The sequence below is a fragment of the Monodelphis domestica genome, chromosome 1, assembly GCF_027887165.1.
Source record: "Monodelphis domestica isolate mMonDom1 chromosome 1, mMonDom1.pri, whole genome shotgun sequence".
Taxonomy (NCBI): domain Eukaryota; kingdom Metazoa; phylum Chordata; class Mammalia; order Didelphimorphia; family Didelphidae; genus Monodelphis; species Monodelphis domestica.
In genome coordinates, this window is record NC_077227.1 from 31,048,493 (window position 1) to 31,062,080 (window position 13,588).

The following is a 13,588-nucleotide window of genomic DNA, read 5'->3' on the forward strand; positions in this document are numbered from 1 at the left end:
AGAAATCCAAGAAAGGAGTCAGCTTTTTTCACTCACCATGTGTCAGGCCAAAGGGAGAGATTTAAGAACAATTTCACCATGTACAGGGTCTCAGGTCCAATCAGCAGATTCTTAACCAGCCTCTTCTCCAAAGAATGAAGAACTGTGTCTCACAGGAAGTTGTAATTCCTTTTAAAGACACTTTGTTTTGTGTCACTTCCTGTGTCTTCTTCCACTTTTTACATGGACAAATCATAGTCTAAAGCCTTACTTAGGACTGCCCAGGAGGCAGTCAGTCGATTCTGATTCGTCACCCACTATTGCACATGTGGTTCACAGAACTCCCCCACTCAAGTGTGAATGGGGTATTTATACCTTTGGTGGTTAAATCTAAAAATGCGCAGATCTCCCCCCTCAACTTTTAAGTAGAGTGTTTACGCTTTTGGTGATTAAATCTAAAAATAGGCAGGAGTTACAATTCAATCTTCACAATTATGGGAGAGTTAATTAATTTCATTTTCACAATCAGGGGAGAGTTAAATTTAGTCTTCATAGTACATACATTTTATGTATTTATGAGTTATTAAACTTTTTAAGATTTATGTTTCTAGCCTTTGTGTACTCAGCTGGCTCTCGTGTTCTGTTCTCAAACTCTTGTTTTTTACTTATTTTAATTTTAAAAATTGTGTATGTGTTTGTGGTATTAAAAGATAAAATGTTGATATTGTATAATGCTGTACATATATTTCGTGCATTCCTGAGCTTCTAACGTTTGCTATATCATCTGCTCGCCCTTGCATGTCACCTGTAGCTTCTGCAAAACTCCCTCAAAATTCACATTTAATTTCTTAGACTGACTCACTATATCAGAACCTTGAAGGGAAAGTCCTCATGTGGAAGGAATAACTGTTTTTCATTAGGGAACTAGGACATACACACACACACACAGAAGATTTGTGATTTTATTGGTATAAACAATTCCTTCTCCCAATGTAGATAGGTTCCCTTCTCTGCAACTTATAGGAGAATTGCCTAACAAAAAGATAAGTTAAATAATTTACTCAGGGGTCACACAGGGAAGACTTGAACCAAGACTAGTGATGCTGCCTCTCTAGTAGCAGAAAATTAAGAATATAGACTACTTTGGAGGCATCTAAGTGGCTCAGTCAGGCCTAGAGACAGGAGGTCCTGGGTTCAAATTTGACCTCAGATACGTCCTAGCTGGACAAGTAATTAACCCCCATTGCCTAACCCTTTACTGCTCTTTTGCCTTGAAAGCAATGCATTGTATTGATTTTTAAGATAGAAGGTAAGGGTTATAAAACAAATGAACAAAAGAAATATAGGTTAATTTATGATAAATGCTGCTGTAGTATTGTCTTGGGAAAAGGGGCTGTCATGTAATGAGAGCCCACCCAGAAAGATTGTTTATCTGATACTCACATTGTCTAATTCATTCCTCTGGGTTATTTTCTGTGCCATCTCTCCATACAAAGAGACCATTCACCTGATTCCAACATTCTCATTTCTCCTTCCCGTTCCTGGTGGTTAGACACCATTTCAACATGAGCTTCAGATAATGGCTTTTCTGCTTGCATGGTGGGAATTTCATAGGGATTCATTCATCTGAGCTGATTATTTTCTTTCCTGCCACTTCCTTGGCTGTCATTGCTCCAGCTGCTCTCCACGCTTGACTTTCAGGCCCCACTAGGTCCCTTGGCCCTTCTCTCTCACCCTTGATATTTCCAGGACTCTCTTCCCCACCTCCTTTCTTGTCAGTCTCGGAAAACCATATTGAGATCTGGGTCCTACAATTGCCTCTGGGAAAGGTTTGTTAATGGACTATTCTATTTGTTCCACTCAATATCTTGGAGATTTCCTAGCCAAAAATCCCTTTCCCAGGCCACTAGAACCCAACCTGTGTACTGTCCCCCAAACTTAAAGTTAGAGTATATCTACCAGTTCTCTCTAGGGTTAGATCATTGGATACTTGAAGTTTTCATAAATCAAGGTTGTCAAAAGTGTGTGGAGTGGAAATTGAGACCTTGGAAATTTCAAAGTTTGTCCTCTTTTATACCTTATTAAAAATATATGACCTGGGAAATTAATTATTTAAAATATCATGCTTTACTGAGAGAGAGATGGGGGAAAGGGCACTCTCTCAAGTCATGGACCCAAGACAAATGCCCCCAAGGGATGATAGTGAAAATGTAGAGGGCTCTGCTTCAAGTTGTTGACCCAAGACAGATGCCCAAAAATTCACAGAAAAATCCCTTACTTACAGGAGAATCCTGATGAAATCAAGTCTCCTAGAAGGATTATAACATTTTTACATTATTTGGATCCAGAATGTTGAATGACTTTACAATGAACACATTCAAACTAATTAACATCTTCAAGAAATTGGAGAATAACTTCACAATGGATACATCCAAGCAAATCAATATTTTTTTAAATGACCAGGAAGTTGGAGACAAATACAAGGAGGGGAGTAGTTCAGGACTTGATTATCTAGCAGGGGATGATGAGAGGATCAGTCAATACTTTGGGCTTGTAATAATTAAAATTACGAGGCGGATAGTAGCTTAATAACTTTATTAAATCAAAGAAATAGGAATAGTAAAAAGAGGGAAAGGTAGGAAAGAGGTAGAGAGATACTTAGCTTTCTAATCTATTGGCTGCCATGATGGGTCTATGGCTAACCTCCAACAAGAGTTCCTTCAGGTTCCTTCGCTCCAGTCAGAAGATCCCAAAGACTACCTGGTTTCCACTTATAAGATCTTTTCTCCACCCATCATATCTCAGGAACCAATCATAGTTTCTTAATTTACATGGGCTACACAGGGGGCAGTGCCTATGGAATCAGTTTCCTGTCCCTTTGGTTCCTTGGTTCTTTAGCTTCCTTTCTCTGAGGGCTTATATATACACCTGAATTTACTCAGTGGTGTTTGACCTCCAGGTCACTGAGAGATGGCATTCAAAAAAGTGACATAATGGAGAGAGAAATTTGCTTCCAACAGGCTAGACTTCCTGGAAGAAGAAGCTTCAATAATGCAAATACAAAGATACAATAGGAGAGTCTTCTGATTGGTACTTAAGATTTGCTCAGGGGTACTTCAGGATCTAAGATACCAGTCTAGGACGCCTACCCAGGGCAATTCCTAGACAGACTCACTTAAAGCTATAAAGCTTTTGTAAGGACAATTGGGGTAGAGGAGGGTGGGAAACACCAACTTTTAGATATTAATAACTATTAATAACTTGAAAATAACACAAATTTCTCACTCTTACCAATCGTAAGCTCTAGAATCTTGTGAACTACAGCTGAATGACTGTGGGGTAAAGTTAGCTTCAAAATAAAATTTAAGAAAAGGTCAATGCCTTAGAAAAGATTGCTGAATTTGGAGTCAGACTTTGTAATATCACCTCATCTATCCCTTATTCTACCTCTACCCCGTAACACTTTTGTCCAGCCCCTACCAAAAGGCCGCCATCTTGTTCACATTGAAGTAGAACAGTGCCTCTGCTGATTACTACCTGGTATTTTGGGCCCTGGGCCTCTGAGTATCTGCTATATAGGGAGACATTTGGAGTAAATGGTGTTTTTTTTTTAAGTCTTTAAGTGTATTTATTTAATTAATTAATTTAGAATATTTCCCCATGGTTACATGAATCATGTTCTTTCCCTCCCCTCAGGAGTAGACTTTTTAGATTCCTTTCCAGGTTGAAACTGAAAATCTTACCTTTATGACCTTGGGGGAAAAAATCACTAAACTTCTCAGCCTCAGTTTTCTACTCTGAAAAAATGAATAGGTTGGAAGGGGTTATTTCTAATATCCCTTGAAGCTCTAGCTACTATTTCTCCATAATTCCCTCAGAGGTCTTCTATGACCCACAGGCCCCACTTGGAGAAACACTAAGCTAAAAATCCCTTGCTAGTACAGGGACATAATAGACCTAATCGACAGTGGTTGAGACTCTGCTATTTGCAGGGATATTTTTGAGCCCTCCTTTATATTCACTGAATTCAGAGGCTTCAACCCCAGACCAAAGCCTATTTCTACCCTTCAATGTATGTTTCTATGTTGCTTTCTGGGAAAGAATTCTACAGACCTACATGCATTTTCATGCACCTGACAAAACTTACTTAGCAAAGTTTATTTATATTTTCAGTTTTATTTCACTGCTTAAGATATATAAAGGACCAATTTGCCCTCTCTTGGACAATGAAAAGATAAGAGGTTCAAGTGTATCCCTTCCTGCTTTCTCCTGCTTAACAAAGCTTATTTTCTTTTTTTTTCTGTCTTGTCCTCTTTTTCTTCAATGTTTAAGGTTTGTGAGCCACGAATTCTTCCTCCTTTGGACAGTGAAAAGGTAGGACGGTTCAAGTGTATCCTTTCCTTGTTTCTCCTGCTTAGCAATGTTTATTTTCATTCTCTCTCTTGTGGTTTTTCTTTAATGCTCAAGATTTGTGAGTCACTAATTCAGTCACTGAGAAGGTAAGAGGTTCAAGTGTATCTTTTCTTTGTTTCTCTCTTTGGACTGATAAATGGGACCTAGCTTCCAGAGGATGAATTAAATTCCTTGAACATTTATTAATGCATCTACTACATTCAGGGCACTGTGCTAGGTGCTAGGGATACAAAGACAAAAAAAAATAAATGTCTCTACCCTCAAGGAGCTTACTTACTTTTGAGGGGCTACAATATATACTCAGAAAAGTTAATACAAAATATCTGCAATGTATTCAACCAGGAGGATCAGAAAAAACTTCATTTGGAGGTAAGACTTCCTATATGTGTTTTGCAGAAAGTTAGGAATTCTAAGAGGCAGAGGTGAGGCAGGAGTACATTCTGAAAATGGGGGAACCTCTTTGCAAAGGCCCAGAGATGGGAGAGATGGATGTTGTGCATGGTAGACAGCAGTCTAAATTGATTTGAATGGAGAGCATAATGAGGGGAGAGATGAAATAAGACTGGTTGGCACAAATGATGAGGGGAAATACTTATCTACCTCCCTCTAGTTTAAGGGAAGGGAAAGGCTTGAGATCAATCAGCTGTGGGGAAAGAGACAAGTTTATGTATAGGCATATGCAAAGGATTGCCCAGCAACAGTGAGGGCCCAATTGAAGTTCCATAATATAAATTTGTAATGAGTTTAGTCAAAATGTTTGTGTGATTTTCTCCACCTTAGTTCAGCAGCACATGTGTAGAAGGCATCATCATTGATGAGAGCAATCCTGGGAAGAGACTTGGCAGGACACAATTGGTGATACAATGAAGGGGCAAGTGATCTAAGGGAAGAGTTGAACTGATTACTTCCAAAGGGTCAAGATGGGGAAAAGGAGAGTGTGATTAGTGCAAAGGGGATGCCTTAGGAGAGGACTGAAGTGCTGAGGAATTGAAAGTCATGGTGTGGATAAAGAAGAGGATTTGGGATTATAAGGCAAAGGAGAGGTGGAAAGTCAACAGATCATGATCAGATAAGGGAATATCAGGGTTTATTAATATGCAGGATGATGGAAAAATCAAGAACTATCTTTGTGATGGCCAAGGTCGATGGAGGACTCCATTATGGAAAATCAATAGATTGAGACACTGGGATGTTAGGGAGTTTGAGGATGTATTAAAATGTATGCTCTAGTATCTAATATGAGAGCAGGAGTTGGACTAGAGAGAAGATTTTGAGCCAGGTACTGAACTTGTTGGGATAGGAAAGAGAAGGTCCTGGAGGTCTGTAGACAACAGGCTATCCGGATCGTCATTGGTTGGTAGATGTGGATTATAGAGACCTCAAAGGAAGAGAGATTCCTGAATGATGTGTGTGGGAGAACCTGGAAGTAGCATTGGGGAACAAAGAGTATTCTAACTTCCCCATCTTGACCAGTGAGTTGAGGGGAAAAAGTAAAAGGATAACCAGTGCTGGAGAGGAGGAAGCCAGCTCTTGTTGATTTCTAGAAGAGAGAAGGTATGAAGAGGGAAAAGTTTTAAGAAGAAAGCAAGTTTGTTGCCTATGGGACTGGCATTCCAGAGGACACAGTGAAAGGAGTATGCGATATTTGCTTGGGACTGTGAGGGGAAAGTTATTGGGTAATAAGAGATGGGGAATGGGGCTCCCTTCTTTCCATTAGAAGGTTAGGATTTGAGGGGGATTATTAGGAGCAGAAAAGGGGTAAAGGCTGAAGTTAAGGATCACAGCTCTGAACCTGGTGTATATATCACTTTCTTAGAGTTATAAAGAAAGAAGCAATTCTACCCACTAGTGGTAAAATCAAGCTGATGAAGGCTTGGTCCTGGGTTAGCATCTGTATATGTGTATGAAACATAGTAAGTGTTTGATAAATATTTTTTGAGTGGATGGGAATGGAAGAAATTATTTTCTCCCCTTCCAGTCTAAGGGTGAATCAGACACATCATCGAGGGGCATTGAATGTGGTTGCTTTTCAAATATTTCTCTTTCCTCTAAACTTATCTTATATCACCTGCCTTTAAATGGTCTCTACTCAGTGGTCTCGCTCCAGCTCACTGTGGCAGGCACAAAATTCCCGATCTTGACTCTGAAATCTCGTCCTTTATTTTGGCCCATAAAAGTCTCACCTCGGTCTGAAGGAGAAAACTGCAGTATTTCTTTCAAGTTACAAAAAAAAAAAAAAAGATGAATCGAGAGTGGACCCTTTGGGCATGAGACAAAAGGGTGTGTTTGGGGGAAGGGATAGGTGATGGTGGCAGGCACTGACTCTTGGTTGGGTGGGTAGCACGAGTCATAGTTATTGCTGCAAGTATGGGTAAGGTGAAGGACTTCCTTTACAGTGTTGCCATAGCCAACTTCCTTCCATCCAGAAGTTACTACTCTTGAAAAAGAGGTCCAAGTGGACAATTGAGTGACTTAGTGGATTGAGAGCCTGGCCTAGAGATGGGAGTCCTAAGTTCAAATCTGGCCTCAGACCCTTCCTAGATGTATGACCTTGGGCAAGTCATTTAACCCCCATTGCCTAGCCCTTACTACTGTTCTATCTTCAAACTAATACACAGCATTGATGCTAAGTCATAAAGTAAGCAGTTAAAAAAAAAAAGAATAAGGAAAAAGAGGTCCAAGAAGGGTCTTATACCTTTGACTTAAGAATCATATTCTACTGGGGAAGACTGCATTCTTTGGTTTAGAAGACATGGAATTCAGAGAGATGAATGAGGCACCTGCCTGGACAGCCAGACCATTCAGCTCAACCCTGGTCACCAGTAAGATGTGTCACAGAGAGATTATTTTTCTGCCCCACTGAAATGTGCTTTTCAATAGAGGACAGGAAGTAAGGGTGGAGGTGATTAGGAAGAGGGGAAGCTTCAGGCACACCAGCAGCTCATCCCATTTATAGACCTCCTCTTCTTCCCATTCCTCCTTTGTCTATTCATATGCAGTTGACTTACTAGACATAGTCACCTAGTATCTGAAATCTTGGGTTATAAGTCGCTCCTTGCTTCATTCAACAAATGATTGATAAGAAAAAAAGCAAAACTAGTTAAGTATTCGTTTCTCTCATAGCACTGTGCTAGGCACTAGGGGGAGATATATAGTTTAGATAAGATGGGACTCAACCTTGTGGAGCTTATACTATAATTGAAGTCTAAGACACAAACACAGATGACAATAATAGCTTTACGCGGAGATTGTATTAGTTACCAAAAAGACTTCTATATAAAGTTGTCACCAGCCCAGGATTAGGGAATGAGGATTGGGAAGGCTGCACAGAGAAATTGGCATTTGAGTTTAGCTTTAAAGGGTAGGAATGCATCAAGTGAAGAAAGGGAAATGGGGGAACCCAGGCCTAGGAAACAGTGTGAGAAGTAGGAAGTAATTTGGGGACCAAGATGCAAATAAGTTTGGCTACTGGTTAGAACATATAAAGGATGCAAAGTGAAATAAGGCTGGAGAGATACCATGGCATCGTATTGTAGAAGGCCTTGAATGCTAGAAAAAAGGGAACTACTAGATTCAATAGGAAGACAATGAAGCTTTTTGAACTAAGGCATGAAAACTAAACTTTGTCAAAGGAAGATTATTTTGACAGCATTTGAGGGATGGATGGAAGTACAGATCTGTTAGGAGACTATTATAAAGGTCCAAGAGGGTGGTGACCAAAATATGTGGTGGGATAGTAGGAATAGGGACAGAGACAATGGAACAGAGTCAAGAGTTGTGGCAGAAATGAAGTCCATAAGCCTCAGTGACTGGAGATGAGAAGCAAGGAAGAGAGAAGAGTACAAGAAAGCCCCAAGGTTTCCAACACGGGAGAGGCAGAGTTAATGCTGATACCTCTAAGGAAGAAAGTAAAATCAGGAGAAAAAGCTGATTTAGGAAGAAAAGAACAAAGCTTGGCTTTGGCTATGCTGAACTTGAGGTTATGAGGAGGTACCCAGGAGAGCCATTATTGCCCAGGGCATTCATACCTGGCTGAACAGAGCCTGGGATGAGAAGTTACTTTGGATGTCTTACCAATAGGAGACAGTGGCGAAGCTGGGCTCTTGGTGGTAAACCAAGCCCTCTGAGAGGCCTTTGCCCAGTCTTCTTACTCTTCTGTTTGCCTATTGATGTCCAAGTACAGGCACAGAATCTTTCAATGATCCTTGTGCAAAAGGCCTCAGTGACAATGGGCATGGGATTAGTCAGGGTCATCCCCAGGATGCCTGTAATGGTACTCCATCAATGCAACAAGAGCTTTCTTCTTCATGGCGTGTGAAGTGAAGGGAAGTCCCTCAAGTCTCTGAGCCCAAAGTATTCTTGGAAGCCCATGTCCCTTTCAGACTGGATTTCCCTTAAAGAAGTGCTGGGCAATAGAATAACAGAGTGAGCATGTAGGCAGGCAGAGTAAGGCTTACGTATCCCCAATACCCCAGCTTGCCAGATACTCCTTCCTCTGTAAATGGGAAGGTCCCCCAGAAATCAGCATCCTTCCAATTGTAGATAAGGATCAATTCCTCCAGGATATTTATTATCTGGGCTTTAGTGGGCAGAGAGGTCAGTGTTGAATGAGAGTTCAGGAAAGATATTTTTGGATGCCTTCGGTGGGAAAGACCATAAAGGACTCTGTTATTGCTATATTTTGGAAAGGGGGGAGGAAGGCAATACAAAGAGAAAACAGCACAGGTAAATAATATTGAATTTATTAACAGAGAAGGGAGGAAGGGAGGAAGGAAAATGGAAGAAGGCAAATCTGACTGCGTCACCCTTTAACTAAACCCACTATTTAACTACCTTAACTAATTACATCAATTCCTGAAGGCAAGTCCAACAGGTAACTAGATTTCTCACACTCAGAGAGTCCTTTGATGGGTCAGGTACAGGAATCCAGCTTAGTCCTCAGCTGTCCAAAAGAGAGACTGGTTTCCTCCAATTTTCCTCTCTGTCCACCAGAGGGTATTGGGAAAACTCCTGCTCACTCTTGCTTGATGGCATTCAAACAGCCTGCTTCCAAGATGTCCAAGGGAGTCCAGGAGAGATCAGATCTGCACCCTTCAGGCTTCACTTCCCAGCTCCAGACTGCTGTTGAAAAACTGTCTCTTCAACAGTTTGGAACTTTTCCTGTCAGCCCTGGGAGAATTCTGAGTCTTGAGGGCTTGTCAGTTAAACTCTTTGCACCCTGTAATTTCCCTTGCTACAACTCTTAGGATGTTAAAGAGAGATGGAGGGGTAAGGAGAAGCTAAGCACATCAGTCAAATTTTGTCCACATAGGCTTACTGGGAATTGGTGTCTATATATTTTCTTTGCTAACTCTCTGATACTGGCGTCTTTCCTTAAAATATCTGATTAGTGTAGCTGCTTGCAAAATTGGGAGTAATCTCTGAATATGCATTCATCCCAACATATGTCTTCCTTACAAAGTGATCCTAAATATATGAACCAAATAGAACAGTATTTAAAATACTTAAAGAAAAAGCTTATTGAATTATAGCAGAAAATAGATTACAAAACAATAATTGCTGGGGGACCTTAATGTGCCTTTTCAGACCTAGACAAATCTAACCAAAAGGGGCCAAGATCTTCCTGAGTTCCTTCAGTAATGTTCCAAGAATGGAAGATAAAATAAAAGTGAGTTAACTCACTTTTAGAAATGTCCTTTTGTTCAGTGAAGATTGACCAAATTAAGATTATTTTTTTTCATTTTTCTTTTATGCCTATGAACACAGAAACCATACTTATATTCTCAAAGTATCATCAACTTTGCTCATTTCTGCTTGTGATACCCTAGATGAAAGCTGATACTGGAAGAAGAGATAGAATATTAATTTTGTGAATCAAATTTTCTACTTTAATTGAAACCTTTGATTTCTGCAACCTGCTTTCTTAGATCCATCTCTACATATAAGCAAAATGTTATACAACTTTTCTTGGGTTCTTTAAGTGATTACTTTCCTGGTAGGGATATCTAACCTACTAGAACCAATGTAAGGACCTCAAATAAAGGAACAGAGTGGCTCAGAAAGATAAAGGTGTGTGTGTGTGTGTGTGTGTGAAAAATATGGGAGACATATGAAGTTAGAGGCAGTCCATGTAGGGGAAGGAGAAACTACCTCTTAGAATGATGCCTGGGAGTGAGTGGGAAACTGGCAAAACAAATTGGAGAAGGAATTTGGCAATAATTCACAAATACTGAAGTGTAGCACTATAATAGGCACTTTGGGTTACAGAAAGAAGGCAGAAATGTGCTAGAAAGAGCACTGGACTTGGGGTTATGAGAAACCTGGATTCAAAACTTGGTTCTGATGTTCACTGAATGGGCAAATCACACTGTGAACAGCAGTCTTCTCCTTTGCAGAATGGGGACAATGAGACTTGTGTTACCTCCCTTCCAGTGATGAGGATGGTGTTTGGTAGGCCTTAAAGCAACATAGAAATAGGAATTATTATTTATCAGCATAAGAGTCCCAGGAGCTCTTAAAAATTAAAAAAAATGTAAACCCTTATTTTCCATCTTGGAATTAATACTGTGTATTGGTCCCAAGGCAGAAGAGTGGTAAGGGTTAGGCAATGGGGGTCAAGTGACTTGCCCAGGGTCACACAGCTAGGAAGTGTCTGAGGTCAAATTTGAACCCAGGACCTCCCGTCTTTGGGCCTGGGCCTCAATCCACTGAGCCACCTGACTAACTCCCTCAGGAGCACTTTTTATCTTGAAGAGATAAGACTGACATAACAGCAAAAAATTGAATTATAATTAATGGCTAAATTACATATAACTCTTCTAGAAGTTGAGAAAATCAACATGGGCTGGAGTGGTCAGGATAGAGAGGAGAGGCTGGATCTGGAGATGAACTTTGAAGGATAGTTAAGCTTTAGGCAAGCACAGATGAGAGACAAAATGTAGTAAATATGAGGAAATGGAGCATGAGCATGGCATGATGGGAGGCAGTAGTCCTACCACTCAAAATGGCCTGATAGGAGATGAGGTTTGAGTTAGGGGATGGGAGAGTGGGGAAATGGATTTCCAATCCAATTCATTGTCTGCTCTCCTGAAGAATTCCTGATTGAATTATATATTCCTTTAAGGAATATGAGAGAAATTTATCAAGGTGATCAGGGAATATTTGGTAGATAACCATATAATGCTAATTGAACTCCTTGTTTCTTTTGCACAGATTCATGGGAAATTTTAGCATTTATTTCCTTTCACACTGAATAGGGCACAAGGGAAGATTCTAGGGAGAGCTGCAAAGGACAGGCTTCGATAAAAGGTCAGGAATCCCTGGTCTCCTTACTGAATGCAGGGCACTGAACTAAGCATTGGGGAAACCACCTCTTACTTTCAAAGAGTTTACATTTTATTTGGTGAGAGAGGGTAGTGATCCAATATGGAAGCATAGAAGCAAATGAAACATTTGGAGCCCGAAGGATCACTGACTTCTGTGAGGGAGGGGACCAGGAATGACTTTCTATAAATCTAGTGGTACAAGAGCTGTGTCTGGAGGGAAGCTGGAGACTGCAAGAGAAGGAAGTGAAGCCAGAGCTCATTCAAGTCATGAGTTATAGCCCTCAGCATTTATTCACATTAGCTAGCATTTTTATATGGCTTCAAGGTGTGTAAAGCGTTTTCTTAAACATCAGATTTTATCCACCCAAAGGTCATGAGAGGCAAGTGTTATTTTTGACTTCCAGTTGAGGAAACTGAGGCAGGCAGAGATTAAGTGACTTGCTTAGGGTCACACAGTTGATAAATGTTTGAGACAGGCCAAACTTGGATCTTTCTGATTATGGGTCCAGGATTCTGCCCATCATACCACCCAGCTGTTTCTGCCTTAGTCTCCTGCTATGTGCCAGGCATTATACTAGGTCCTGGGGATAGAAGCACAAAGAAAGGTACCATTTCTACTCTTAAGCTTCCATTCATTCTAGGATAAGACTGTATATATGTAGGTAAATGGACAGGGAATGACTAGAAAGTAGAATAGCGCTTAGAAAGGAAGGAAGTGCACTAGGGGTTGAGGGAGAGGAACTGGAGATCAGTCAAGATTTGGTGTAGGAAGTGGTGTTTGAGCTGTGTCTTAAGGGAAGTGAAGATAGATGGGAGGCAGTGCATGCTGGGCATGGAGGATGGGTGATAGAATACTTTGTGAGAGAAACAGAAACAAGGCCAATTTGGATAGGATTTAGAACACAGGAAGTAGAATAGTGTATGATAAGTATGGAAAAGATAAGTTGGGGCCAAGCTATGTAGACCTCTGAAGTCAAATAGAGGAGTTTCTACTTGATTCTAGAGCCACTGGCATTCACTGAGTAGAAGAATGATGTGGTCAGGTCTGTATGATTGGAAAATCCCTTCCAGAACTATGTGGAGGATGGATTAGAGAGGGCAGAAGCTTAAAGAGGTTATTGAAAGAAGTAGTGCAGGCCAGGGACCGTGAGGTAGCTCAGTGGATAGAAAGTCAGGCCTGGAGACTGGAAGTCCTGGGTTCAAATTTGACTTGAAGATGCTTGCTAGCTGTGTGACTCTGGGCAAGTCACAACTCCAACTGCCTAGTCTTTACTGCTCTTTTACCTTGAATCCAATACCTAGCATTGTTTCTAAGGCAGAAGGGAAGAATTAAAAAACAAAGTAGAATAGGCAAAATGTGGTGAATGTCAGAACTAAGGAGGTAGTGGTGAGAACTAAGAAATGGGTCAGGTGCCAGAGAGGTTGAGCAGGCAGAAATGGAATGACTTGGCAACTACCTGGATTTGTGAAAGGAAGGAGAGAGAAACATCCAAGAGGACCCTTATATAGCCTCCATCTTACAGATTGGGGACATGGGACCTCTAGGGGGGAGGGAAGAGCTTTCTACCTTCTAAACACTAGGTAAACAAATTATTGTTGTTAGACAATATCCAAGGTCCTTTCCAATTCTGATAAAACAGCTCCAGGCAACCAAATTTCACCAAGATCTCCCAGGAGCCCTCCCAACTGACAGTATCAAAGGCTTTGACTTTCTCCTCCAGTAGGCACCACAGGGACAGCTCTGGCCCCTTCTGAGCCACTGTGGCTTCCAATTTTAAAGTTAATGAGATTTGGAATTAATTCACTTTCTCCTCCGGATCTGTTTCTGCTTCTGTAAAATGATGACTATCTATTGAACTCTTCCCGCTTCT

At 40.7% G+C, this 13,588-nt stretch overlaps 1 protein-coding gene across 4 annotated transcripts in view; it reads left to right on the forward strand.

Annotated features, from left to right (window-relative positions):
- Positions 1–13,588, forward strand: part of HK1 (hexokinase 1) — a 152,972-nt gene that overhangs the window by 38,714 nt on the left and 100,670 nt on the right. For all 4 annotated transcript variants that reach the window (XM_007505871.3, XM_007505872.3, XM_016427079.2 and 1 more), the window contains one exon: positions 4,312–4,353. In XM_007505871.3, the coding sequence (XP_007505933.1) occupies positions 4,312–4,353 (42 nt within the window). The remainder of the gene's footprint in view (positions 1–4,311; positions 4,354–13,588) is intronic.